The sequence below is a fragment of the Juglans microcarpa x Juglans regia genome, chromosome 3S (assembly GCF_004785595.1).
Source record: "Juglans microcarpa x Juglans regia isolate MS1-56 chromosome 3S, Jm3101_v1.0, whole genome shotgun sequence".
Lineage (NCBI taxonomy): Eukaryota > Viridiplantae > Streptophyta > Magnoliopsida > Fagales > Juglandaceae > Juglans > Juglans microcarpa x Juglans regia.
Window position 1 is genome coordinate 20,693,386 of NC_054599.1, and position 26,495 is coordinate 20,719,880.

The 26,495-nt window shown below is 35.9% G+C and overlaps 4 protein-coding genes across 4 annotated transcripts; 1 reads left to right on the forward strand and 3 right to left on the reverse strand.

Annotated features, from left to right (window-relative positions):
* Positions 1–1,233: 1,233 nt before the first annotated feature.
* Positions 1,234–3,720, forward strand: LOC121257296 (F-box/FBD/LRR-repeat protein At1g13570-like). Its single transcript, XM_041158256.1, is given in 4 exon segments — positions 1,234–1,374; positions 2,183–2,628; positions 2,630–2,934; positions 3,030–3,720. Coding segments are annotated over 3 exon segments (1,176 nt in total). The 5' UTR covers positions 1,234–1,374; positions 2,183–2,228; the 3' UTR covers positions 3,501–3,720.
* Positions 3,721–5,312: 1,592 nt separating this feature from the next.
* On the reverse strand, positions 5,313–8,849 carry LOC121257295 (protein NSP-INTERACTING KINASE 2). The gene is given in 12 exon segments (XM_041158255.1): positions 5,313–5,893; positions 6,000–6,355; positions 6,358–6,378; positions 6,567–6,908; positions 6,999–7,148; positions 7,262–7,359; positions 7,457–7,516; positions 7,628–7,699; positions 7,791–7,934; positions 8,010–8,081; positions 8,223–8,355; positions 8,464–8,849. Coding segments are annotated over 12 exon segments (1,869 nt in total). The 5' UTR covers positions 8,564–8,849; the 3' UTR covers positions 5,313–5,572.
* A 7,598-nt stretch (positions 8,850–16,447) lies between these two features.
* LOC121257297 (S-adenosylmethionine decarboxylase proenzyme) lies at positions 16,448–17,584 on the reverse strand. Its single transcript, XM_041158257.1, is given in 3 exon segments — positions 16,448–16,945; positions 16,947–17,244; positions 17,246–17,584. Coding segments are annotated over 3 exon segments (1,002 nt in total). The 5' UTR covers positions 17,464–17,584; the 3' UTR covers positions 16,448–16,459.
* Positions 17,585–21,730: 4,146 nt separating this feature from the next.
* Positions 21,731–25,056, reverse strand: LOC121258778 (replication protein A 70 kDa DNA-binding subunit B-like). The gene is made up of 10 exons (XM_041160318.1): positions 24,726–25,056; positions 24,520–24,614; positions 23,401–23,671; positions 23,218–23,314; positions 22,980–23,104; positions 22,816–22,894; positions 22,548–22,704; positions 22,234–22,391; positions 22,000–22,120; positions 21,731–21,889 (listed from the first exon to the last, which is right to left on the reverse strand). The coding sequence occupies exons 1-10, from the start codon at positions 25,054–25,056 to the stop codon at positions 21,731–21,733; spliced, it is 1,593 nt and encodes a 530-aa protein (XP_041016252.1).
* Positions 25,057–26,495: the final 1,439 nt, after the last annotated feature.

Below are 26,495 nucleotides of genomic sequence, written 5' to 3' on the forward strand. Positions count from 1 at the left end.
ACCGATTTACATCTAATTTCTTTACTAATTTCTAAGACAACATGTGCACGCTCGACACCATAATCACCACTAATTTTGCAGTAGGACAACAGAAGTCGGTCTGTTTGGTTACCAAGAAAATAGAGGAAAATACGCAATAGTCTGCAATAGTCCGTAACAGTGTGTTTGGTTGCTGAGAAATTAGAAGAAAATCACGCAATAGTCCGCAATGGTACTTCACAGTCTGTTTGGTTACCAAGAAAATAGAGAAAAATCACAATCGAATATCATACAAATATGAGATAATGAAAAGACAAATGACTCTGAAGCCCCGGAGAGAGAGAGAGAGAGAGAGGTATTTAAATGGAATGAAATTTCATTCGTCTGTTTACTATTTTTTTGGTTTTTTTATAATATAATCAACTCAGCCAAGTGGTTCTGCTTGTAGACATGAAAATATAAATGGAGCCTTATCCTTCGATCAAAATAGAAAATGTCAACTTTCATCTTTATGTAATTAACAATATCATTGATGTAGAAAAGAAAAGACAAGAAAAAGGGGATGTTTGGAAAATTAGATGGGATAAGAATTTTATAAATAATAGTAATATAGTTTGTGTATTGTAGTGAGATGGTTTGAGTTAAGTATTTATTGAGTTTTGATAAAAGAAAGAGAAAAAGTTGAATATAAAATATTATAAAATTAAAATATTTTTGAATATAATATTTTAATATTATTTTATTTTAAAATTTAAAAAAGTTGATTTTTTTTTATTTTTTATATAAAAATTTATAAAATTTGTAATGATTAGTTTAAAAAAATTATAATAATTAATTTGAAAGTATTTATATTTAAATATTATTTAAAAAAAAAAAGATAAGACGAAATGAAATATATTTCCAAACATATCCCGACAAGCATCCCTCTACTAGTATCAAGTAGCCTAGTGGTTGGGCTAACTGCGAAGTCTATTTTTTAACACTATTTTTTAACCCTTATTTCTTTTTAGTTGATTATGAGAAAATCAGAAATTATAAATTATTTTTTTAGAGTTGAATACACATATTTATGGATTGCCTCGAAATGAAATTAGTCTTTCAATTTTTCTAACAAATCTTTTACTCTATAATCTTAATAAAAGTTAAGATTTAATTTATATAAAAAAAAATTATTGATTAATATAGTTTAATATTATTGATTATAATTTTTTTTCTATTGTAAAATAAATATAAAAAAAAAAAAAACGACGACGAGCCATTTCGGGACGGGCCCAGACCGGTCCGACTAAACTCGCCATCTCTTTTTTATAAGCTTCTACTCTCTCAAACTCAACTTCGCCGGCCGCCCAGCATTCAGTCCCAGACACGCCATCGCCCATGCCCCCACTCCTTGCCGCTCTCTCTCTCTCTCTCTTCTCCGTCCTTCTTTGTCTCCTTGAATGATTTGGCTTTGTTCTGTTTTTTTTTTTTTTAAATGTGATTTTGGTGCTCGACACTTTTGGGTAATTGTTTTGTGTCTATTCTTAATGATATGGGGGTATTTAGGATGTGTTTTGATCTCGGGTCTTTACGAGATTGAGAGTTAAGAGGTCTGGACGCTTTCGGCAAAGTTCACATCTTTTCCTTAGGCTCGCTTGTGAATAAAGTCCCTGCCTTTCATATGTTTAGAACAAGAGGGTCTACAGAATACTGAGTTCAATGTGTTACGGACCATTTTTTTTTTTTATCGGAGAATTGAACAGAAATTTTCTTTTGCTCTCCTCATTTTCTGTATTTCCGAATAATCCATAAAAAAAAAGGTATTTTTGAATGTCTTTGAACAAAGTTCGTATTTCGGGGTTTTCTGGATGTTTATAATGTTAAAAGGGGAGAGCTTTCGGAAATTTAAATCAGTGTTACGACAAAAAGAATTAAAAAGAATTCAACTTATATACGAGTAACTAAAAAGAAATAAACTGAAAGATGCGATGTTGAATGCTTGTGGGAATCTATCTACCTATGAACGTTCTCTCTTAGTTGTGAAGGTTGCTGAGTTTTGTTGATGGTTTTTATATTTTGAGACAAGCGAGTACTAAGCCGTTGTCTTTCTGGCCCTCTGGGTGCTTCATAGAGTGTGTTTCATGAAATCGTATAATGACATAATTACCATTAGGAGGTGAATTCAATGCTCCGGTGTAATTTCTTTTGCTGATATTGATTCTCAGGTAATTTTCATGGTGTCTTATAGCAGTTCAGAAATGAAACGCAATATGCCTTCTCCCTGTGATATTCTCAGTGACCTGCCAGACAACGTTATAGAGAACATATTGATCCGTTTGCCTCTGCGAGATGCAGTGAAGACAAGTGTCTTGTCAAAAAAATGGAGGCGCAACTGGGTAACCCTTCCACATCTTGCATTTGATGATACTTTCCGCAACATGCATCCTACTGGACTTAAGTTGACTATTTATCAAGTTTTACTACACCATCCGGGGCCGATACTTAAATTCACTTTGTCTGTTCCTGTATTGAAATTCCGTGTGGAGATTGACCTTCTATTATCTTTGCTAGCTGAGAATGATATCCAGGATTTAACCCTTCGCATCTCGAGCTCGAGCCGTGGATGCCTGAGATTGCCTCAGATTTTTTTTTGCTTGTTTACAACTTAGGCATTTGCATCTATCTGATTGCCTGTTCGATCCTCCGCCTACATATGAAGGATTTGATAAGCTCATCAGCATTGAGTTTCAGGATGTTACCTTCACCATGAACACATTGAAAACTTTTATCTGCAAATGCCCCTTACTTGAACGATTGACATTAAAATGCTGCACCAATATTGGCAACCTCGACATTGATGCTCCCAAGCTTAAGTTCCTATATATTGGCGGCAGTTGGAATACCCAAGGTATAATTGGGTTTTTTCGTTCTCTACCTGTTATAGAGTCTCTCAATGTAGGAACCCATTTTTGGCAGGTAAGACAACTCCATGGGCCTTTTTATTTTTTTTTATTTTTTATATATATTACTTTAGCAGACCATATTTCTTATGTCATTTTCGTTTGTTTCCTTTTAAGTCTGCAGGCAATGTACCAGATAGGCTTCCAGCGAATCTTAAATACCTAAAATCTCTTGCATTGCGTGCTTTACGTTTTGAGTTTCTGAGAGAGTTCTCTTGTGGTCTTTGCTTGATCAGAAGCTCCCCCAATTTGCAAAAACTTAGACTCGGGGTTTGGTATACAAAGAGCGATACTGCAGATGATGTAAAAACTGTTGATAAGTTTTTGGAGTCCCAAGACTTCTCAGATATCTCTTTGAACAAACTTCGAGAGGTAGAGATGCAAATCAATGATTACTCAAAGCCTGAAATGGAGTTTGTCAAGCTCCTGTTAGTCAAGTCACCCTTGCTTGAGACAATGTATATTCGGCAGTTTGATGGAGACTTTTACAATGGATATCGGATCTTAAAAGTGGTGACACGATTTCGACGGGCATCATCAAGTGCAGAAATCATTTACTTTGGTCCAAATGAGAAGCCATAGCTTTGTCAAGACTGGAAACTTGCCCCAATGACGATGTGCATAGGTTGTGGACGATTCTGCTGACAGAAGTTCCATATACTTGGGTCCTGACTATTGTAAAATTGTGAATGATGTTTTGGTAACACAAGTTTCTTTTATTCCTCGCTTTTTTGTTTGTGAGTACAGTTTTACCGACTGAGAACTCATTTACTGGATGGGGTTTACATATGTGTTTTGTCTATATGGAGCGATGGGGTTTACATATGTGTTTTGTCTATATGGAGCAATTCTCTCTTCTGCTTGTGGTTTGAACCAAATTGACTTGAAATTGATATCCATATCAAAGTCCAAAGAGCGAAGAATTTTCTGTTGTTTTCAGTTCATCTCTCTCTCTCTCTCTCTCTCTCTCTCTCTGTGTGGGTATGGAAAGTAGGGGTAGTAATAGGTGACAACCTCTGAACCAAACACGAATACGACACAAAATTAACGGATTTGGGTTTAATGTTAACGGGTTTGGGTAAAAATGGATTAACTTGTTTAGACACGATTTATTAACGGATCAACCTGCTTAATACGAAATCAACTCGTTTGGATTTTATTTCAAAATTAAAATTTTGTTATTGTTAAGTTGTAATATTAGTATTTTTCAGTATGTTTATATTTTTATTATTGAGATTGTAATTTTATACTTATACTCGTATTTGTTATTGCATAGTTTGTAATATTAGTTTTATTATATGTTAAAATTTGAAAAATATTGATATATATTTTTTAAGATATTGTGGCTACTAATAAATATAGATTTTAACTTTTATGTGAAATTATGTTAATCAGGTCAAATAAGTTATGCGTGTTAGTTCAACCCATTTATATAAAACAGATTTAAACGTTATGTTGTATTAATTTATTTCTAATTAATTATTAAACGAGTCAAAACGGGTGACACGACCCGACTCGAAAACACAATTTGCCATCTCTTGAAAAGACAAAAATGTTGGGAAACTATATTTGATGGCGTGTTTCACACACTAGATATTGAGTTCAGTAACCTGCAATACAGAGAAAATGGTGGGTTTGAGATTGCTTTGGAGAATCTCCGATATCAAAGTTAGTATTTATTCTTTAGAGTATTTTCTCCTGAAATCAGAGAGAGTTCATTGTTACCTGGTGTCCAACTTTTATACTAAATATCAGGGGACACTTCATACCCTATGTTAAGGGTCAGCATCTCGAGGACAAGTGTCAAGCCACAATCTTTAATGTGGCGTGGCATCCTAGGTTGTGCTTTGATTGCAGGTGGACAAAGTGGTCACTTTCCGTACACTTCGTCCAAGATAGGGGTGTTGTTCGTGATCTCATTCCGTTTGTCGGATACGATCCTTAAATGCGAGGTGTTCTTGTAGAGGAGTGTTGGAGTTGGTGGGTCTTGTACGGCTTGTAGGCTGGTTGTGTTGATGGTTCCTAAGTACTAGCTATATTTGGATATTGAAATGAGTTGAGTTGAGTTATGAATAATAGTATTTAGTAGATCCCATTGAGATAGATTTAATTTTTTTTAGGTTGAAATAAATTTAACTTTTTAAGTTGAAATGTATGAACTATAAAGTAAGTTAAAATGAGATTAACATTTTATGAAAAATTAAAAAAATAGTGGATCCTATCAATAATTAGTTTGAGATGAATTAACCAAACTCAACTTAAAGGGGCACGACTCGGGCCACGATGGACTTTAGTATCTCATTCAGGCCCGACCCAGAGGCGATGTGAATATCCCCTACAAACACAAAATATGCCTCAATTCCGTGGTGACAGATAGTAATGAATCTCTTTCCAGATTCAACATGCTAGCTATTAAGACAAGCAAAATTCAGTACAAGATCATTATTCTTGCCAACAAATTCTTTACGTCGGTTTCCCAAATCAGATTCTGTACAGTAAGAAATAAACACGACTCTTCAAGGCTTCAATGATTCTAATATACAACCAACTCATTTCCACTGGGATTTTATTTTTTCCCCTCCCAAATTCATGGAAAATAAATGTGCTATTGACTCTTGCTTTCATACTTTGTCTGCATTTCACAACCATACATGTCACCTGGGTCCAGAGAGCTCCATTGCTTGGCCAAGCACAGAAGAGTCAACAGTGAGATCAGAGTATCGCTCCGAAGAGGAGAATTCATTGGCTCTGCATCTGGTTGATTCAGCTCTCTGAGAAGCTTCCCATTTTTCTGCAAGACCATCTCCTTCTAGCATTCGTACCACTTCAGACATCTTTGGTCTGTGACTTGGAAGGTATTGAGTACATAACAAAGCAACTCGAACTGTTTCTTCAAGCTCTATTGGATCATAGTTGCTTTTCAAGTCCTTGTCAACTAGCATTTCAAGCTTCTGTTCCTGATGAATTTTCTTCACCTACAATTTAAGTTTCATGAATCAGATTTCTACTAAGGTGGATGGAGTTTTCAAGTTGAAACTTTTAAATGTTTAAACCATAAAATGAAATTTGTGTTTGTCTTACCCATTCAAGGATGGCTCCTTTCTGGTTTGCAGTTTTCCCAAACTCAAGAGCTCTTTGCCCAGATATTAACTCAAGCAGAAGGATCCCAAACCCAAAAACATCTGTTTTCTCAGAGGACTGGCCTGTGGAGAGATACTCTGGAGCTATATGCCCCACAGTGCCTCTCACGGCTGTTGTCACATGTGAATCCTGGTGATCCAGCAACTTTGCAAGTCCAAAATCTCCTACTACAGCCTCGCAGAAGTCGTCAAGCAATATGTTTGCAGCTTTCACATCCCTGTGAATTATCTTTGGATCACACTGCTCATGCAAGTATAACAAACCCCTTGCAGCTCCCAAGGCAATTCTTTTCCTTGTCCCCAATCCAGTGCTGGTTTTACTACAATGGAGAAAGAGAAAAAAAATGTTATGTTCATGACATCATGTTGGAGATAGAAGGGGGAGGTATCAATCTTAAACAAAAGCTTAAATATTAGTGCAAAACTTGCAACTTGATTACACCCTAACATCTTGCTCTACTTGCAAGCTAAATTGCATGGTATAGGCCTAATGTTGGAAGCGCCCCACCTTTGAGACGGGAGGCAACACTCCCATTCGACATGTACGGGTAAACCAAAAGCCTCTCCGTGGAAGTCATACAAAATCCAGAGAGCCGGAGAAGATGCCGGTGCACTGCTAGACTGATCATCTCAATTTCCGTTTGAAATTGGACCTCACCCCCAATGGCATTTCCATCTTTGAGTCTTTTCACTGCTACTACTGTGCCATCTTGAAGACACCCTTTATAGACATTACCGAAACCACCCTTTCCAATCAGGTTCTTGCTGCTAAAGTTGCTTGTAGCAATCTGTAGTTCTCTGAGCTGAAATTTCCTTAAGTTTCCAAGGCAAAGTTCTTCATGATGTTGTTCTGAAATTTAAAAGTTCAATATTTAAGTACAGACTAATGTGATTCCGTCTGCTACTGATTTATATTCCATGTATAGATATTATTACTAACCAAAAACATCGAAGACTATTTGCTGGTTGTGCCGTTGCCTCCACCAAAGCAGGAAACCAAACCCAAGAATTAACAGGCAGATGCACCCTAAGCTTGAACCAAAGGCTAAGGCAGTTTTTTGTCTCTTAGTTGTTCCGGGATTTTGAGAGTCTGGATGAATAGATTTTTTCAAACGATAATGAACAGAGATACACGTCTTTATATTAGTAAGTAAATTTTTTTATGAAATTGAAGAAATCTGCAAAAAGGGTGAAACTAATTACTTGACGAATTATTCAAGGCGAAAGAAGGTGGCAATGATGTCGTTCCAAAACAATCCTTCTCAGTTCCGGTGGCACATATCAAGGAGTTTCCAACAACACTATGCCAGTCAAAAGACAAACACATAGTTAAACATAGGTAAAGTGGAATGTTTTGAAGAGGGAAAATGAACATATTTGGATTGAGTAGTGACTTACTTGAATGACTTGACATGCAACTTGGGTACAGGACCACTTAAATTGTTATAAGACAGATCCCTAGAACATTAAACAAGCCAAGCAAACCATATTCAGATACATAATAATCATACAAGTTCCATGACAGGAATATAATTGTTGAGAAAGGACACAAGGTTTGAAGAGAATTACACGAAAGAAAGCTGGGTCATATTAGCCAAAGCTGGAGGAATAACTCCAGAGAGACTGTTATTGTTTAGCCGCCTGATCGGAATTGAAATCCCAGCATCAGATTTATAGAAGTAAGAGCAGTTAAAGCTATGTCAAATTACAACAGCTTTATGATTTGACTTACAGGTATTGAAGGTTTTTCAGGTGCGATAGATTATTGGGAAGTTGACCGGTGAAGTTGTTATTTGAAAGATCAAGTGTGCGAAGCTTTTGGAGTTTCTCAATCTCAGAGGGGATTGGTCCTGATATATTGTTGTTCTGCAGGAGCCTGCAAGAAAACTCCTGGAATAAGATACTCAATGCTGAATTTAGAACAATTTATCAATTAATGGGGTTTACTTACACAAACTGGAGATTTTTCAAGTTGCCAATGTTAGGTGACAAGGTACCGGACAAGTTCTGGCTTGGAGTTCCTCTGCAGCAAAACCATTTCAACTAATTCAAAAAACAATAGGCTTCAGGTTTCATAGCAGGAAGGATTTTCATTTTCCGAGTTCCTATCCCGCCTATTCCAAGTTCCAAATTTCTTGCGTGGTTTTGATATGTATGTACTTACAGGCCAATGACCAAACCATCAGGAGAGCAAGTGACCATGGTCCAGCTACATGGATCCACAGCAGTCTCATCCCAATTTTCCAGAAGATTATGAGGATCCTCCAGAGAATCTTTGATGCCCATCAAAGCTAGAACTACAAGATTTTTTTAAGAAATTTAAAGGTTGGATGTATAAGAATTATGAAGGACCATTCAATCTTTATAGAGCTGTAATTCAAAACATGAGAAAGAGCCCCATTTACCTTCATAGTTGACACCTTTGGGAGAAAGCAAACCAGTTGCTGAAGTCCATAAGCACAAGAAAGCCACAAAACACAAAGCAGTATTCGCTCTCCTCTCCATTGAACTGAAAAGTTAAAAAAAAACTAGGAGCCCAGATGCCGCCCACAATCAGCTTTCCCTTTTTATGAAGGAGCTGCTAGCCGCTAGGAATGGTTTGAACACTTGAACACAAGAAATCTTCAACTGTTTTTGTTGTTGTTGAATGTAATATTTACAAAAGAAGCGAACCAGAGCAATTCCATACGCTTTCCACACCAGCAGTCCACACAGCCACACCTTCTCGCAGACCAAAAGTAAAGAAGTTCAGTAGCAAACAGGGTAAAGAGAACTAGAATGCTTGCCACAGGTTCAGCAAAGAAAAGAATATATAAAGGCAATGAGGCACATTTGCCAAATCTTGATAAATGCAAAAGTTGATTTCAAAAAGAAAATACCTTCAATCACCCCACTATTTTTAATTTTAATTAATAAAAGGTGCTTGAGTTGAGACGTTCCATTCCCCAGTGCCTGAATTTAAAACATAAAGAGAATAATGTATCAACCGCCAAGTATTTGTCGGGTGTGTCCACAATATTGTTACCTTTTATCATTTTAAAAATAAATTTCTTCGAAATGCCATAAATTTTTTAACACTAATTAATTTTGCGTGGATCGACAACAACATAGGATTCAACAAGTGATATCAAGATCAAAAATCAAGAGTACGAGTTGTCAGAGTCTCATCGAGTATAACTCCCTTGGATGATCCAAACACAGCCCTGCAAAGTGTGAGATCATATGCCATGAAAAAGATTTGGTGACTTCCTTATAAAGAGTGCAGAGGAAGTGTCTAAAATAGATCAAGCGCATAGTAAGCTTTTAATATTGAGGTTGGCCATTATGTTATGGTACAAATTATTTTCTTGAAAAAAAAATGAGAGAATCTTCAGGTATTGAGGTTGAGATTGACGATGGAATAGCTACTCATGGGAGTTTAGTTGCGGCCGATTATTTCTAGGGGTGGGCAGCGGGGGCCCATACCCCGCTTCCCGCTCCCGTTCGCCCTGCCCACTGAATCAATAGCAAGCTATTACCTTGGCTTTCTATATAAAAGTTGGTCTAGGAGGTCAAGACAATTTAAAATATAACTTTAATGAGTTTAAGTTCTTTTTATATTTATAAATTTTAATTTATAATTTAAATTATATTATAATTTAGGTCCAAAAACATATTTTTGGATCTAAAAATAATTGTTTAGACCCAATGAGTTGGCCTGGGGGTGGGACGGATGGCATTTTTGACCCCGCCTCTTGGCACCGGGGAGGGGCCCTAGTGCCCGGGGCGGGGGACGGGGAAGGGTCCCCCCGCCACGCATCATGCGGGTAGCGTCCCTAATTATTTCTCACATATTTGCATATTTTCTTCATTTTTTTTCTTTCTAAAATATATTCCTACAATTATCTGAGTTTGGTTTTTCTTTATTGATGCTATGAACACTAGCACAGTCTTCACATTCAACAGACAGCACGTCCCATAAACAATCAAAAGCAGCAAACTGCTCTGGAAAAGCAAACAAAAACAAATCAAAAAGCATTAAACTTTGAAAAGCAAAATCTCTCTCTCTGTGTGTGTCTTTGTAAATAACGTGTATATGTCTGTACAATGTATTTTTGTGGGGTCCTAAATACCAGGTAAGCAACTGCATGTCGCATTTGTTCCCATGAGATAAAGAAGAGGCGATAAATATACTCTTTGCTAGAAGTCTAGAAAGCAGTGCCAGCAATCAGCATGCCTCTTTATATTGTAAAATGCTGAGGCCCCAAACCTTTATTCTTGGTAGACTGGCCCACCAATACAAAATATCATATAATTTGGGCTCCACCCTTCTCTCCCTGATCATAGCTATATATTGTAATCGTTCATGGGTACACGTGCAATCCGGTCCCCACAGCGCGTCGTTGACTTTGTGTCTCAAACTAACGTTTCTTTGGACTGATTGCCTGCTGCTTTTATATTAATGTCATCAGTGAAGGTAAAGTCGATCCGATGGTTGTCATTTGTGATCAGACAAAGTTAATTAAGGCTGGATTAGCTTTGAATAAAGGGATTATCTTTATAAGCAATTTAATTAGCCTGTGTTTGGACACTGACCTTTTAGTGCCCAGGCCGTGGTTTAGGAAGTCTATCTGAACTGGTTTTTCAGACAATCAAGACACCTAAAGACCAATTACCTCAGTTGGTAAAATCTCGACCAATCATTTTGATTTTTGTTACTACAAGATTCTATTCTAAATATTTGTGTATATTAGAAATGAATAATTCTTCTCTTCATCTTAATTCTTGTCATCCTCATTGCGTGAGTGATTAGGGATGACGGGATTTAGAGAGGGAAACTATTAGACAAAAATATGATCAACAAAAACACTTCCGTACATTAAATATACATACAAACCCTCAGAACAAATTGCAATTGGGTAGTAAATTTATCAAAATAATTCTATCAAGATTTCAACTAAATTTGAGAGTATCAAATAGAACAGAAATAGACACACAAGATGGTACTAATCACAAAATGTCCAATGCATTAGGAGCCAATGCACTTGGAGGGGGAGAAGTTGGAATACATTTGCACTAATTTGTCCCTTCCCTTCCCTTCCCTTCACACCCCCAGAGCCAGTAAAAGCCTTCCACTTAGTACTACTGGATTAATTTCTTTACTTTTCAGAACCATGAGATAGAAGATGTGGTGTCGTTTCCTGTCCATTTTCAATACTCCCTTTTGTTGTTCCTGTCATGCACTAATCACCACTACTTTTGGCCCTTTAACTCTTCTTAATGTCATTGATTAATGGCGCGTAATATTACCAATCAGCAAAGGAGATTTGCCAGCAAGGTGGTGGAGGGGGGTCTAAAAGGCAGAGCCAAAGCAAGTGGGGTTAAGAGAAGCTGAGCATAATAATGAAACTACGCCCCCTGCACTTGGGGAGATGGGTTATCAAATGAGTAGGAAATAATTGTTCTGTTTTACCCCACTTGGTATGTTTGAATGGGGGGAAAGCCTGGAAGGAGATTCTCTATCTTCAACAATTTGGTAATACCTACATGTTTTTGTCTTTGGCGCTGTCCCTTTGAAGATTATTGAAGATTGTAAAAGCCTTTCAAAATAGTTGATGAACCCTACCCCACTCCCCTACTGGGTAAAAGAAGAAGAAACAATTCACATGCACTCTTGTTCACCTCTCTATTTCTTCCCTGCCTCCCACTGTAGTTTTCTACTAAATACTTTACACAGAGAACTTGATATCGACCTAGTTTAACCTGATTCATGAGAAGTTTGAAATGATTCATTAAACTAGGGGGCCTGTTAATCACATATATAGTTGCTTTGAAGATCATCTTCTTTGTGATTTTCATACAAAAGCTAACTGGATCAAGATTCTTTTAAGTTCGAGTATATAAGAACTCCAAGGTCTCAAGTATAATAAGAAAAATAAACACATGAAGTGAGCCAACTTTATATATTTATCTTTCTCACCGACAAAATTAGATAATAACTTGAGTAATTTTTCTTTTTCCCAAAGCAACTAACAAAAACATTAATTGCAATTTAACAGCCTAATGTAAAGGGTCTTTCATTTCCTTTTATAGGCAAGTATTGAATACAAGAGACAAGGTCCCTTGGGTTGGGGTTGGGGGTGGGTTGGAGTCGAGTACTGGTTAGAGCACTGGCTAAGGCGTTGGCTTAGCCAAATACCAGTGAAAGTCATATTTTGAAGAATGTCCAATAGATTGTGCCTATATTGAATTAGTTAAACACAATTCAGCTAGAAGATTAGTTATAGTAAATTCATTCCTAGAGTCATATATGACGTGAACTATAGCATCTTCATTCTAATATTTTATTATTTTCTGTCTCACGGTTATTTCCCTTTTCCTTCCCGCTAGTGTATCTCACGGCTCTTTTCCTTCCCATGACTATGTTTCTAGATTCTTCCCTCCTCGTCTACTGCACGATGACTGAATCCAAATCTCCTGCAAAAATTCCCACAGCTCCTTTCCAACAGCTCCTTAGAGCTTCTCTCCAGATTATATACTAGCAACAAGGTAACATTCGAAACCCTAGCCTTGATTTTTCTGTGTTCATTTTGCTCCGTTTGTTTGGGTTTCAACCCATTGATTTTGTACACTCCATTTTTGCATGTGGGCGTTTACGTCCTATAGCAATGTGTAGATTTTAATTTCTTTTTGTTTTCATCTGACTTCTGACTTATTTTTATTCTCCTATCTTTAATGTAGATATGCATTATTATGAATTATAGGGATTACCGGATATAATTGCATCTAGTAATCCATGATGATTTATGGTCTTTGGCACACCTGCTCTCTATTTTGGAAATTCTACAATTGATTTTGCATTTTTGAATTCTTAAGCATTACCTGTATTTCTTTTCTTTTGCATGTTAGGGCCCAAAGAGGTGGTAAGGTGTCACCTCCTATTAAAACTGAAAGAAAATACTGATAATTTTGGATCGAAGGCCTTGATTGGTGAAGGATCCTATGGAAGAGTCTATTATGCGAGCTTAAGGCCCCGTTGGATGTTGAGCTGAGTTAAGATGAGTTGAGTTATTTATGAATAGTAGTGAGTTGAGATGATAGAATGAGTTTTATGGGACTCACTTAAAATGAGTTTAGATATGTTTAGATGTTAATATGAGTTCAAATGTATTTATAGGAAGTTGAAAAAGATTGTGAGTCTCATATATAAAGAGGTTTTAAGTTGAGTGATATTTAGTAATTTGAGAATTAAGTATTTGAATGTTAATTTCAGTTTAAAATTAGACTGAACTAAATTGATCTCAATAATGAGAAAGTTGTTGCGATGAAAAAGCTTGATGTTTCATCTGAACTAGAGTCAAATAATGGGTTTCTGTCATAGGTGTGACCTAACCTATATGCTGATGTTATAGGGTATGATCATGTGGTTTATGCATATGCGGTTGTGAATGTGCATAAAAATTATATGGGCAGGCAGTGAACATTATTAGCATTGTGAATGTCCAAAAACTGGCAAGTACTTTTTGGATGCATAAAAAATGAATGTGCATCCAAAACTGTTTCTCTAGTTGACTGCATATGAGATTATGAATGTGCATAATAATTTTTTTTGTTAAAATCTACAAAAACTATCAACTAGAGATGCTAATTTTATAGATTGTTGGAGGCTATTTGACATTATGAAAATAAAAAATAAAAAAGTATTTAAAAATAATTAAATAAATATAAATAATAATAAATAATAATATTTTATTATTATAAAGAGTGTGATGGCTAATCTAATGTAAACTTCAAGTTTTGAGTGATTAGTTAAAAATAAAAAAGATACATATTAATCAAATTTTAAAGATTGAAATGGCTAATCTAATACCAAAGCTCTCGTGATATATTGTCTATGCATATATAAAAAGGTGAAGCCAGAATAAATTCCCTTCTCCAATAACTTAGGATACCTCTCCCGCAGCCCTATTTTTCTTTCTTTTTGCAGTGCATGCACGACCTTCGCAATCTCTCCCATTCTTAATACCATGCCATTGCACTAATAGGGAGAGGTAAAAGCAACTATCACCATCTCTCTCTCTCTCTCTCTCTAGACTAATTGTCTCAATAATATGATTCAAGAGAGATTACATAAAAATAATATTGGAAACTGTATGTATGACTTTATGTAATCTGTCAGATCTGCTTTACAATAAAAGTAATTTTACAATCTGACAAATTACATCAAACTGCATCAATTTGTGAGATTATTTTTTTATAATCACTTTGTGACTAAAGTATTTCTCATATGATGCAACATCTTTTAAGACCTTTGCAAAAACGTAAGTGGAAAGGAGCATCAACAAGAAGACAAAGATAGTCGGCTCTCGTTGCAAAGTAAACTAACAAGAAATTCGACACTCAATATGCTGTTTAAGTTCAAATTTAATGGCTCCTGTTTGAGTAAAAAATTCGCCATGATTCATGTAATGTTTATGGTACTTGAGCATTAAGACACAGCTGACAGGCCATTAATGCTTTAAGCCATAATAAATAAATGAAGTAAACTGTTTGGAAATGGAGAGGAATTGGATCCTCTTCAAAAATATATGCGGATCCGATAATGTAGTAGATGTGCACCGTTCCTCCCCAATGATCAAAAGTTCCTTTTCCTGCATGGGAATTTCATTCTTATTCCAGTCAGTGTCCATAGAAAAAACAGTGAAAGCCCACAAATCCACAATGCATGATGCAGTTTCAAGAACATTTTCATATTGAATGGTAGGGCTTGAAACGCGTTTGTTCCTTGATGACAATGTCTGCAAAACCATGTCAACACACCTATGGCAAGTGCAACTTCTTTACCTAGAAGTTCATCGGACTTAACAGACTACAAATTTCAAGAGGTTTCTTTCCATAGAATATATATTCATTTATGGACTGCACCAAGAAAATTCTGTTTTCTGCATTAAACTATTACCTTTTGTCTAAATCTTAAGGTGTCAAAAACCACTTACCAAGGCGTACTTTTGTCTTAGGCTCAATTGTTTTTCAGCACAGCAGGTCTGCTCAAAGCCTGCATTCACTCCAACCACGCAGAAACATGGAAAGTAAAACATTTCAAAAGTGAGAAGAGAAACCCAGCTGATCAATTGCTTTCCTGCGTGTATAAACGAAGGGAAAAAAACACACTGCTTCCTGGTCCCCCGTACTACAGGGACAAGCACATTCAATGAGACTACTACAGATTATATTCATAGCTCCTCCTAGTGAGAGAGGAAAAAACAATTACTGCAAAATTATGTAATCCACTTTAGGAAAAGTGAGAAGTGTGAGTTCAGACGCATCAGATGGGAGTTTGTGGGAAATCTGTCTTCAAATTTCTTCTTTTCTCCCTTTCTCCTGGCGTATTCTTGCTTGGTGGGCTTTGTTTAACAACAAAACAACCGGAAGTAGGCTCCAACAGGCAAAATCTGTCATGAAGGATCACTTTCAAGGAAGATTACAAGACTCGATGAAAAAGACGAGTTTCTCCACTTTGGCACGCATCCACGACGGTTCATATGTCGCAAGATGAAACTAAAAATGTATAGGGATACAATGGAGAAGATATTGACAGAATAAATATGAATTTTTGTGGGTTTTCTTTCTTCCCTATCGCTCCACATTTGACTCTCTCTCTCTCTCTCTCTCTCTCTCAATATATTCATAGCAAAAACCTCCACAATTTCCCAGCAATGGACACATGAACAGAACACTTGGAAGCTTGTTTAGGGGGACAGTAACCTATCTGTCTCACACAGTTACGAGTCCGTTTGGGAGATCGGTCTGCTTGCTTTCTCACATTTCCACTGATCTGTAAATTCTCGAGACGAGTGTGGAGGATGCGTTCTTCCATGTCTTGACCGATCCGATAGTTTATTAGCTGAGAAGAAAATTCCTCTTGCAAAAAAAAAAAAAAAAGAGAAGAAAAAACGACGGTTTATCAACAAAATTGGGTATAGTCTCTCTTGAAAAACAAATAATAATAGAGAAAGGTGTATGGAGGGATTGGATGTCACGTCCATTAGGAATGAAATTCAGCAATCATTGAAGAGACTTCCGCAAACACAGAATCAATTTTCAAGATGAATCCAATGGCTTGACAGACTGCAGTAATGACTCTGGAATCTCATTATAAGACCCCAACATTTCATTTAAAAAGAGAGAGAGAGAGAGAGAGCCAACAGATGCCAGACAAGATAACATAAAGACAAGAAGCAGGTTAAAACTAACTAATAATGCCAGACAAACGCTTCTGCAGTGCAAGAGATGACTATGACTAGGCATATCGCTTCACACCATTGAAGAAAACTGAAGGACTATGCCTTATCAGAGTAAGGCTGACAAGAAATGCTTTTATTTAATTCAAAGATGCAGACCACAATGGATATTAAACATTTGCTAATATTCTTCTTCCTGTTCTTCCTCTTGCCAGAATTTCAGAGTTGACTTAGGAGAACCACAGCCTACAGTCTTCACGAACCTCTGGTAGACAATGGAACCGCCAATTCCAAGCTCTTCATGGCTCCTCTCTCTGCGACAGTATCCCTTGACATTCAGTGAACAATTATGCTCAAATGATTTACCCACAACATCCGCATGCACCGCAATATATAATTCGCTAGGATGGAAACAAGCCAATGCCCTCTCAGTCAACAGCCTCAGATTCACAAGTTCCAAATCATACCCAACTGTTTCAAAACTCGCATAACTGAAACCATCTTCAGGTATAACATGAATGGTAGAAATTGCATCTCCTTCAATAGCATTCATGGAATAACCACAGGGGTCGAATTCGGAATCGCATATATCAGAATCTGGAAGAATTTTTCTTATACCAGAATTGATGGTGATCACAGCTGCAGCGTCTGATTGGGCTTTATAGAATGAATACAGATGTCATTTCCCTGTCCAAACCAGTCACGCACATTTCTAGTGTGTAAACAGAGTCGCATGCCTTGCTGCCCAAACCAAGCTTCCCAAAATAGGTATCCAGTACAGAAACTTCTTCTGAGAAGGTACGATATGGATATGATTGAGCTCCAGGAAAGATAAAACTTCCACGAGTGTACCTCACAGATCTTACAGTAAGGGAAAGCATCTCAGCAAATTCTAGAATGGGTGGGATTGAGAGTAGTAACTTGGTTGTCCCACAGGTTTTGATAATGATCTTGTATGGATAAATAGAGGCAAGATTCCGAAAGAACGTATGAGTCCACATGATCATTTGACAGTGAATCAACTATAGTACACTCAGCTGGTCCAAGAATATCATCCAATTGAACTTTTGACAGAGATCGAAGACCCTTTCCATCAGGATCGACAAATATGCCCGGCCCAAAGAATGATATTTCTAGCCTCTTTTCATAACCTTCAAAACCTATTGCGGATACTGCTAAGGCCATATTGAAAGACAGATGATTCCAGTTGAAAGGCAAAGCCAGCAGTAAATAGACAAGAGTTGCAGAGAGATTGCAATCACAGAGAGAGTGCTTGAGACAGAACTCAGTTGAAGAATAAAGAAGTATACAGAACAGCAAAACAATTAATGAAGATATAACTGCCAACAAGAAGCATACAGATTTACCGAGACTTACGTTGGAGTAAGCAGCAGATCTGAACTTCTTTATTCCACCATTGGGTCGAACATCTTCAATGCTGTAGCCGAGGGAGGGGAGCTTCATAGAATAAGGATTTACTACTAGACTTCTTGCCACCTTTTAGACTCCATTATATCATTCAGTCTACCTGATCACAACAATCAGACCAAATTACAGGAATAAGAACTACTGGTAATAAACTATTACACTACAATTATTAATTAAGATAAATTAAGAAACAATAAATCATTTTATAGGTAAAATAAAAAAAATATCACTCCATAAAAAAATAAATTGAACTATATTCAATAAGAAAACTCATCTATACTGATAAATTCCATAAGGCAACCATCATAAATAAGCAGAGGAATCAACACACCATTCAGAAAAAAGAACCAGGTAAACTAACTGAGGCCTCCAAGAAAAATATTTTTAAAAAAATGAAATTACTGAGATCTGAGGTTATAGTTAGGACATTTCCGGGAAGTTAAAAAAAGAGATCCATTCCAACATTAAAACCAATTGCTTCTATTGGGATTCAGATAGTACAAACTCTGCTTTACAGAAATATTATCTAATACTTAGAACTTAATCCAGTACATTTTCTTCAGCTTTTAGAACAAGTACTTTTCCAAAGCGTAACCAAGTTTCTTTGCCTTTTCTCCTCAAAAAGAAGTAGCAACTAAGATGTTCTCAACAGAGTAATTAAAAAGCCAACACTGGAACAACTAAAAAGCTTCACATTAGGATTGAGCTCCGATTCCAACATAGTCGAAGTAGTTGTTTCTGACCTTCGGAGGAAAATTGTCGCTCCGAACAAAGTCGAGTTCGACTCCGTCGAAGGTCGGAGCTCCGACCATTTATTGGGCTAACTCAAGGCCCTTTTTCGACTTCTGGACTCACTAAAGCCCAATTCCAAACCTGTAAAAAAATACTTAAAAAAAAAAAAACTTAAATATAATAGCTCAAAACTAAATAACATGTAACCATAAGTTATAACAATTACATTTATTACAACACTGAACACTGACTAAAAGATAATTACATAAACAGTAAACATTGTAAACAGTTAACAATATGTGCACTTGTGCAGTAAGGATTTCACTCAATGGTCATACTTGAAATAAAGATAGAAAGTCACAATCAATACAAGGAAAAAAACTGATAATAAAATTTGAACACGGTAAAAGTAGAATTTGATTCCCACCAACAAAGGAAGTTCTCCATAGTCCATAGTCTATAGTCTCTCAACTCCATCCCAACTCTCAAGGGGCGTCCATCTCAAACTCTCAGTCATCGGCAATTATGTTAGAATTCACAATCAAGTCTATAAAATCATAAAAAATAGAAGTTAAATAAATGAAACATTTAAAATAATTAAATAATCATTTAAAAACATATAAAGTTACCCGATTCAAGCTTATAGCTCTCGGCATCAACGCCAACGGTATATAGTCCAATGAGTGTTTCACTTATCTAGTTCTGTGTGCAAGCGAGGGCCTTCACGATTAACGGTGACAATGAACTCCTTTAAGCATCCAACACACGACCTTCAATGCTAAACGCCGACTCCGAGGCAACCATAGTGACAGGAATGGTTAGCACATCTCGGACTATAAGGGAAAGGACTAGATACTTGGTGGAATTAACCTTCCACCAAGTTAATAACTAAAATACACCACTAGGTGCCTCAACAGCTTCCATAAAATATCATTCAATCTCAAACGTACACTACATAATATTCCTTGTTGCAATGAGTTGATGATATTGCTGCATAATAAGATGGTTTGTACCTTCTCCAGATTGGTCATGATCATCTAAGAACGATGTCGATCTCATCGGCCTCGAGTGTGAGGAGCTATTAGCTGCGGATGAAGGCTGACCACTATTGCTGTAGTGACTGTATAAGTTATCAATATCACTTTTTAGCACTCTAATAAATTGTGCAGCCTTAACTGCCTCGAGGAAGGAACTTATCCAAAATTCTATAACGGTCAAGTTATATCGAGAGACAAGGATCACAACCACAAATAGTAATCTATTTATCTTCTCAATATTCCTCCAATATTTATCATATTTGGTCTTCATCCTCGTAGCCATAGCAGATAACAATCTCCTAGAGTCAGCACAAATTTTTCAAGTGGAAATGAAGCCTCGAGAGCTCGCTGAAGTACAAGTTCACAGTCGTATATTTGGATCCAGATATCCGCATAGTTATGTCATAAAAAATTTTCAAAAACGGAACAAAGTACCTCACACTAGTCCAATCATATGTGTCCAGCGCATTGAGCTCATCCTGTTGGCTCAACCAAAGCATACATCAGGCCCCCCATCCTCAGCCTTCATACGCTCGAACACTCTTTGGTACTTCTGTGCCACATCCAACATTATGTATGTAGAGTTCCATAGAATCGGAATGTCCAAACACAACATACTAGAACATTCAATCTAAAGTTGTTCTGTTATTGCCTTAAACTTGGCAAGCCTTTAGAAGGAAGCCCTCACATATTGCACAATGTTGCGGACTCTGGTAATGGAATCATCAACCTCTTTTTAACCCTCAACAACTATGAGATTGATGATATGAGCACAGCATCGAATATGAATAAACTCATGCTGATAAATGACATCATCTTTCACTGTCGTATTCCGCTTGAACCAATCAATTGTAGTGTTATTGGCACTGGCATTATCAAATGTAATACACAACACTTTAGGAATTCTCTAATCCTTTATACAATCATCCATCTCCGCCCCAATTAATGCACGCTTATGATTAACAATTTCTTTGAAACCCAATAATTCGTTTATGCAAATTCTGTATAGACATCCATGTATCAGTCGTAAATGACACTCTCTGGCCAGTGGTAATAAACATATTCTTCATCTCTGTCTTCTCTTTCGCATGCCTCTTCATACAATTTTGGCATCACCATATACCGTGATGGAATGAGAAATCGTGGCTCAATAGTTTGTACAAACTTTTGGAAGCCTTTTTTGTCGATTCTGGTAAAAGGCATCTCATCAGTAATTATCATCTATGCAAAAATTTCCCTTAACATCTTCTCATTGCATTGAGGGATGGTCAATTTCTTAACATGTGTACCATCAGTGGCCGTAGAAGTTTCGTAACTAGGCTTGATCTGATCAATGGTCGCTAATCCTTGTGTATCTTGTACCGTTGACAACTATTAAGATGTGCTATCAATACATAAGTGTCTTACTTCTTTGAATGACATCCACAAAGTTGCCTACAGTGGTGACATCTCGCCTACGAGCTCTCACGATCACTAGGAATTTTAGTAAAATATTCCCATGTCCATGACCTTTTTTTAGTAGGTCGTGGTACTTGTGGCATTGCAAATGCAGGTGGTAGATCCAGATCGTCCCCAATACCCATCTCCTCATCCTCATTAAAAGCATAATCTTCTATGTCTATTGGGAGTGGGAATCGACTACTTGCACAAGAAGTAGCTACTCTATAAGTGAGTCTAGAGCTCGGTGTAGGACTATGAATTGTGCCATTCGGCTCTCCTAGTGGAGTCCCACTAGGTATGGTATCCATATCAATCAACTTTTTTGTGCTTAAAAAATGAAATACAAGCAAAAAAATTAGAGTCATGTTGATAAAAAAGATCAATTAAAGGACATGAGCACCCTTTGCAATATCTTTTCTATAATATTAATTTGTAGAAGTTTGATTGTAATCTTTGTCAAGTTGCTTCACATTATTAGAACATGATATAAGTAGCCCATTTAAGATATACTAGCAGTGAATTTACGTGCGATGCACGTTTGCCCTGTATTAGATTATTCTAAAATATAAACATCTAGTGTAGAAGAAAAGAGTCTAAAACGACTAAATATTACATAATTATTTTTTTGTTACTGAAAGTAAAGTCTGAAACTGCTAAATATTACATAATTGTTTCTTTCGTTACTGAAAGTAGAGTCTAAAACGACTAAATATTACATAATTGTTTCTTTCGTTACTGAAAGTAAAGTCTGAAACTGCTAAATATTACATAATTGTTTCTTTCGTTACTGAAAGTAAAGTTTGCTGGTTATGGATTCAAAGTGGTGTGTTCTCGTCATTTACAGCATTTATGGAGAGAACATTGAAGTTTTTGTGACGTTGTTTTTGGAGTTGATCTAAATCTGCACCCAATTGTATGATCCATTTTTTGGTTGAACATAATTTTGCAATATTTTGGATATACGGTAAATGTTCCTGTATGGTGAATAAATATAATGTAAAAGATATTTTTGATAACTTTCTATTTGAATATCTAAGATTAAATGTTTTTAAAATACAAATTGGAATATGAATAAATTGGTTACCTTTCCTGTATGTTCCATTAGTTCGATTGCTGTGCAACCCAGAGCTTCTTCTGCAATTTGACCGAACATGACAGCCCCAAGTCGTCCATTACCATCGTCAACTTCAATGTAAGCTCGACAGCTATATAAACAAACTATATTTTTTAGTCTGAATGATTAAGCAATAATTTAAATATAACATAAAATTGATTAAAGAAACATTTACGACGTAAAATATGAATATAACATATATACCGTGGTTGTGCATTGCTCATGTATTTGCAATGATAACATTGAAATTTTTCATTTTGCTCATATCCAGTCCCCTTCTTACACCCAATGCAGGACATGTAGAAGAATATTTGATGGAGATCAACCACACAAATAGTTGCTTTAATCCAAAATTTTGCTTTCTGCATTAATTTTGGAACAGATATATGTTTTTAATGGTTGTAAATAGTATGTAGCCTTAAGATAAGGTTATATTTATTTTGAAAAGGCATGTGTAAAATTTTTAGAAGGCAATATATATAAACAAAAAAAAGTTTAAGAAGACAGTAGAATTGTACCGTCATTGGTTGTAGTGATTTAAGAAAACCAGCAAGATCATCAAGCTTAATTATGTCTTTCATGTCAACATTTGATGTCGATGCTGATGCTGATGCCGTTGTATGATGTAGATTTTTTTCGACGATTTCTTCAAGCAGTGCATGATTAAGCATCGTCCTAAATATTTTTAGAATAATTTAAAATGAATGAGAGAAATCATGGAGGAAAATATATAAAAGAAAAAACAATTTTAGAGCTAGTTGATGAATATATATTTTGAAGAATTACCATTGACATAATGGAGTTGCAGCAGGGATGACAGGATTTAAGGTAAATACACTTGTCGGTTGAGATGAAAGAGAAATACCTATATTATAAAGAAAAAAAAATTGTTAGTAGATAATAACATTCTATTTTTAATAAATGTTGATATTATAAGTTGTGTAATATACCATTGTATGAACTGACTTTTAAACGTGTTGCGAGTAGAGTTGGCTTAGCTTCAATAATATCAGAGATTGCTCGGCATTCACCGTCCACAAATCGACTCCACATAGTTAACCATACGGGCATCAGGCTGTAAAATTTAGGATAAAGTATTTAAAAGTGTAGTATGATGAAATAATATTGAAAACAAGGTAGTTAAAGAATTTATTAATATCACATATATAGTTGAGAAATCTTCTTTACCTCTGGTCGATAACATATATTTCTTGAATTTTTGTTGGCCCATGTATTGAGGTAATTTCTCTGGGAGGTTTCATGTATATTGCGATCGCCAGAATAGCTGTTCAATTATGTTGAATTTTTTTTTTTGTGAAAACTGAATAAGAGTATCAAGAAGTATGTTAAATATATTGATGTGATATTTACCTATTTCAGTTCCAGTGTTTTTGTACTCATGCAGATTGGTGAATGGGATAATATCATATTCTGGTGGTTGTAATTCCACTTCGTCATCTGGAATGTTTTCGATGATTGTTCTTGAATTTAAGATCCACTGGTATTCATGTGCTTCAATTCTATGCTTGGGATCTAAAGGCTTAACATAAGCATTACTGATGTAATAAGACCGGAATATGTGTAACATGTCATTACGTAGGTCTATATCTTTGCCGAAAATTGTTGCTTGTAGTCGGTTGCCCTGCATAATATTGTATAAATAAATAGTTATTTGCATTCAATTGATTAGAAAATAGTACTTATTAAATATATATATAAGATTTAATTTCAAAATATAGTTAGAATGAATCTATGTTGTAAGGGGAAAACATATATATTTTGAATATATCATGTGAAAGAATACAATGTAAATATTAAATATGTTCTTGCAAGTATGATATTGATGTCAATGTGTTACCTCAGGGTCTATCAATGTCAGATTTTGATATTTTGTTGGTGAATGTTGTGCAGTACGTTTGGGTGATTTGTCTGACACAATCATCTAGATGCTCCAATTTCTTGTACTTGGAGTAATGTTTTTTATTGATGTATAGACAGTCCGCATGTTGAAGCCTACATATGAATTAAGAGAGAAATATTAGTCCAAACAATTGAATTTAAATAAAACAATTTTAATAAAAGAATAATAAGAAGTTGTGAAAATTACATAGTGGAAAAACAAATTGTATTTAATTGAGAGGTATATATTGAAATTCAATTACTCACAGAAGTTTATGATGGATATGCTAGTGTTAGTAATTCTCTATAAACAATATTATTTGTTTCAGCTTCTTCACAATCATGAGTTGATACTGGTCTTATAAGAACTTTTACTGAAGCAGAAGTTTTGGCTCTTGACAGTGCTACATATAGTTGGCCATGACAAAATACAGGTTGAGGCAAGTATACACCAACAAAATCTAATGTCTGCCCTTGTGCTTTATTTATTGTCATCGCAAAACTTAATCTGATAGGAAATTGTGTTCTTTTGAATGGAAAACCACTATTATCGTCTGCATTTGGCAAGAAAGGAATCCTTGGTATGAAAACTCTTTTTCCGGTGTGGTGACCAACTGCAATTTCAGCATCAATGATATTTCGTTCAAAGTTGCGACAAATAAGACGTGTTCCATTGCATAAACCTTCTGAAGGATTGACATTTCAGAGTAACATGATAGGACAATTTTTTTTTAGTAATAATTCATGGGGTGGAAGTCCATTTGGTGTTAATGTGTTTAAGAAATCCTCCATGATGCCTTGTTCTGATGTATCAATCGTTTCATCGAAGCTATAGTATTGTGTAACTGTACCAGGAAATCTTTGAATAAGTATTGTATTTATCTCATCGACGGAATTGTTCTTTGGTGTCAATATAGCTCGATTTGTCATTTCGGATAAATTTTCTGAATAACTGCCAATATCCTGGAAGACTGCATCGATCAGATCATCTAAAGACTCCACATCGTTTTTGTAAGGAATGAGCATTTCACTGAGAATTTTGATCTTATTCTCAATTGTGATTGGTGTTGTTCCATTTCCGACCTGAAGTAGATAATTTGAGAAGTTTGGATCGAATCTTGCTCGCATATTTTCACTCAAACTAATCTTAGTTAAAGTGGATCACAAATATGACGATGCTAAACTGGCATTAACTTCTTCTTGTCTTGTGCCTTTACGAATCACTGGTAAGACTTGACGAAAATCTCCACCGAATACGATAATTTTTCCACCAAATGGTAATCTTGAATCAGTTATGTCTCGTAACATTTTATCCAATGCTTGCATACATTCTTTTCTAGACATAGGTGCTTCATCCCATATGATTAACTTTGCAAGACGTAACAATCTGGCAAGAGCACCTTGTTTGCTTACACAACAAGTACTATTTTTGTCGAGATCTAATGGAATTTTGAAGCGTGAATGTGCTGTTCGACCCCCAGGTAAAATAGATGCAGCAACACCAGACGATGCAGTTGCAAGAGCAATTAAGTTTCTTGATCTCACTGTAGCGAGAAGTGCTTTATATAAGAATGTTTTCCCTGTTCCACCAGGACCATCAATGAAGAATGCAGCAGATTCATTTAGAAGGACTTTCTGTAAAATTGATTCATATGCATGTTGTTGTTCAGGATTAAGACTCATCGAAGCCATAAGATCTTCTTCTGGTATCAAAACTGCAAATTCATCATTTATTTCCCTAGATTCAGTTTCATTCTGATCAAAAGAAACATCATGTTCTATTAAATGGAACATGTTTATGTCTTTTCCCATCGATTCAAGTGTAGAAGAGATGCTTCGTAAGACTTTTGTCCTAATATCTGCTGATGTTGCAACACTTGTTTGGAAATCGCTTGACATATCTTGTTCAAAGTATTCCCAAAGTTCTCTAGGATTTGTTGGGTTACAATATACCAAAATTGTTGCAAATAACCGTCTTAAACTGTGTGGTATTTGGTATAAGGAAGCCTCTTGCATACAATCTTGCAAACTGGTATCTCTTTGTAACAAACCATGTAATGTAGCTGCTTCACGAAAGGTTGGTGCAGTGACATTGCCAACTGTTTTGATGTGATCAAATGATAAAGGGCCTCTTATATGATTTAACAATATCCGTAAGTAATACCTTTCACCTTCGAATGGACTTGCTGTAACAATGCGGCTTATAACAGTTTTTTTCTTTCTTGGAGTCCATATTTTGTGTTGTTGATTCCAAACAAAAGCTTCAGGAAATTCTTTGTACAGTAGTCTTCGTGCATTTTCATTAGCTTGATTTGTTGAAAAAAATTCAGTCAATATTGATTTTGCCGTAAAATCAGATCTCAGAACATTGTTAAGGTCGTTATGTGCATGAAAAGCTACCAGATGTTGATCTTCAAGATGTAGATGTAAACTGTAAACTGATGGATACATTTCATTAAGAGTAAAGCCATATATTCTCCACATGGCTTCTGGTGGAGCAATCCATCTAGCTGATTGAAATTGTTGGATTTCATCTATATCTTGGATGTTTTGTCCGGGAATCAAGT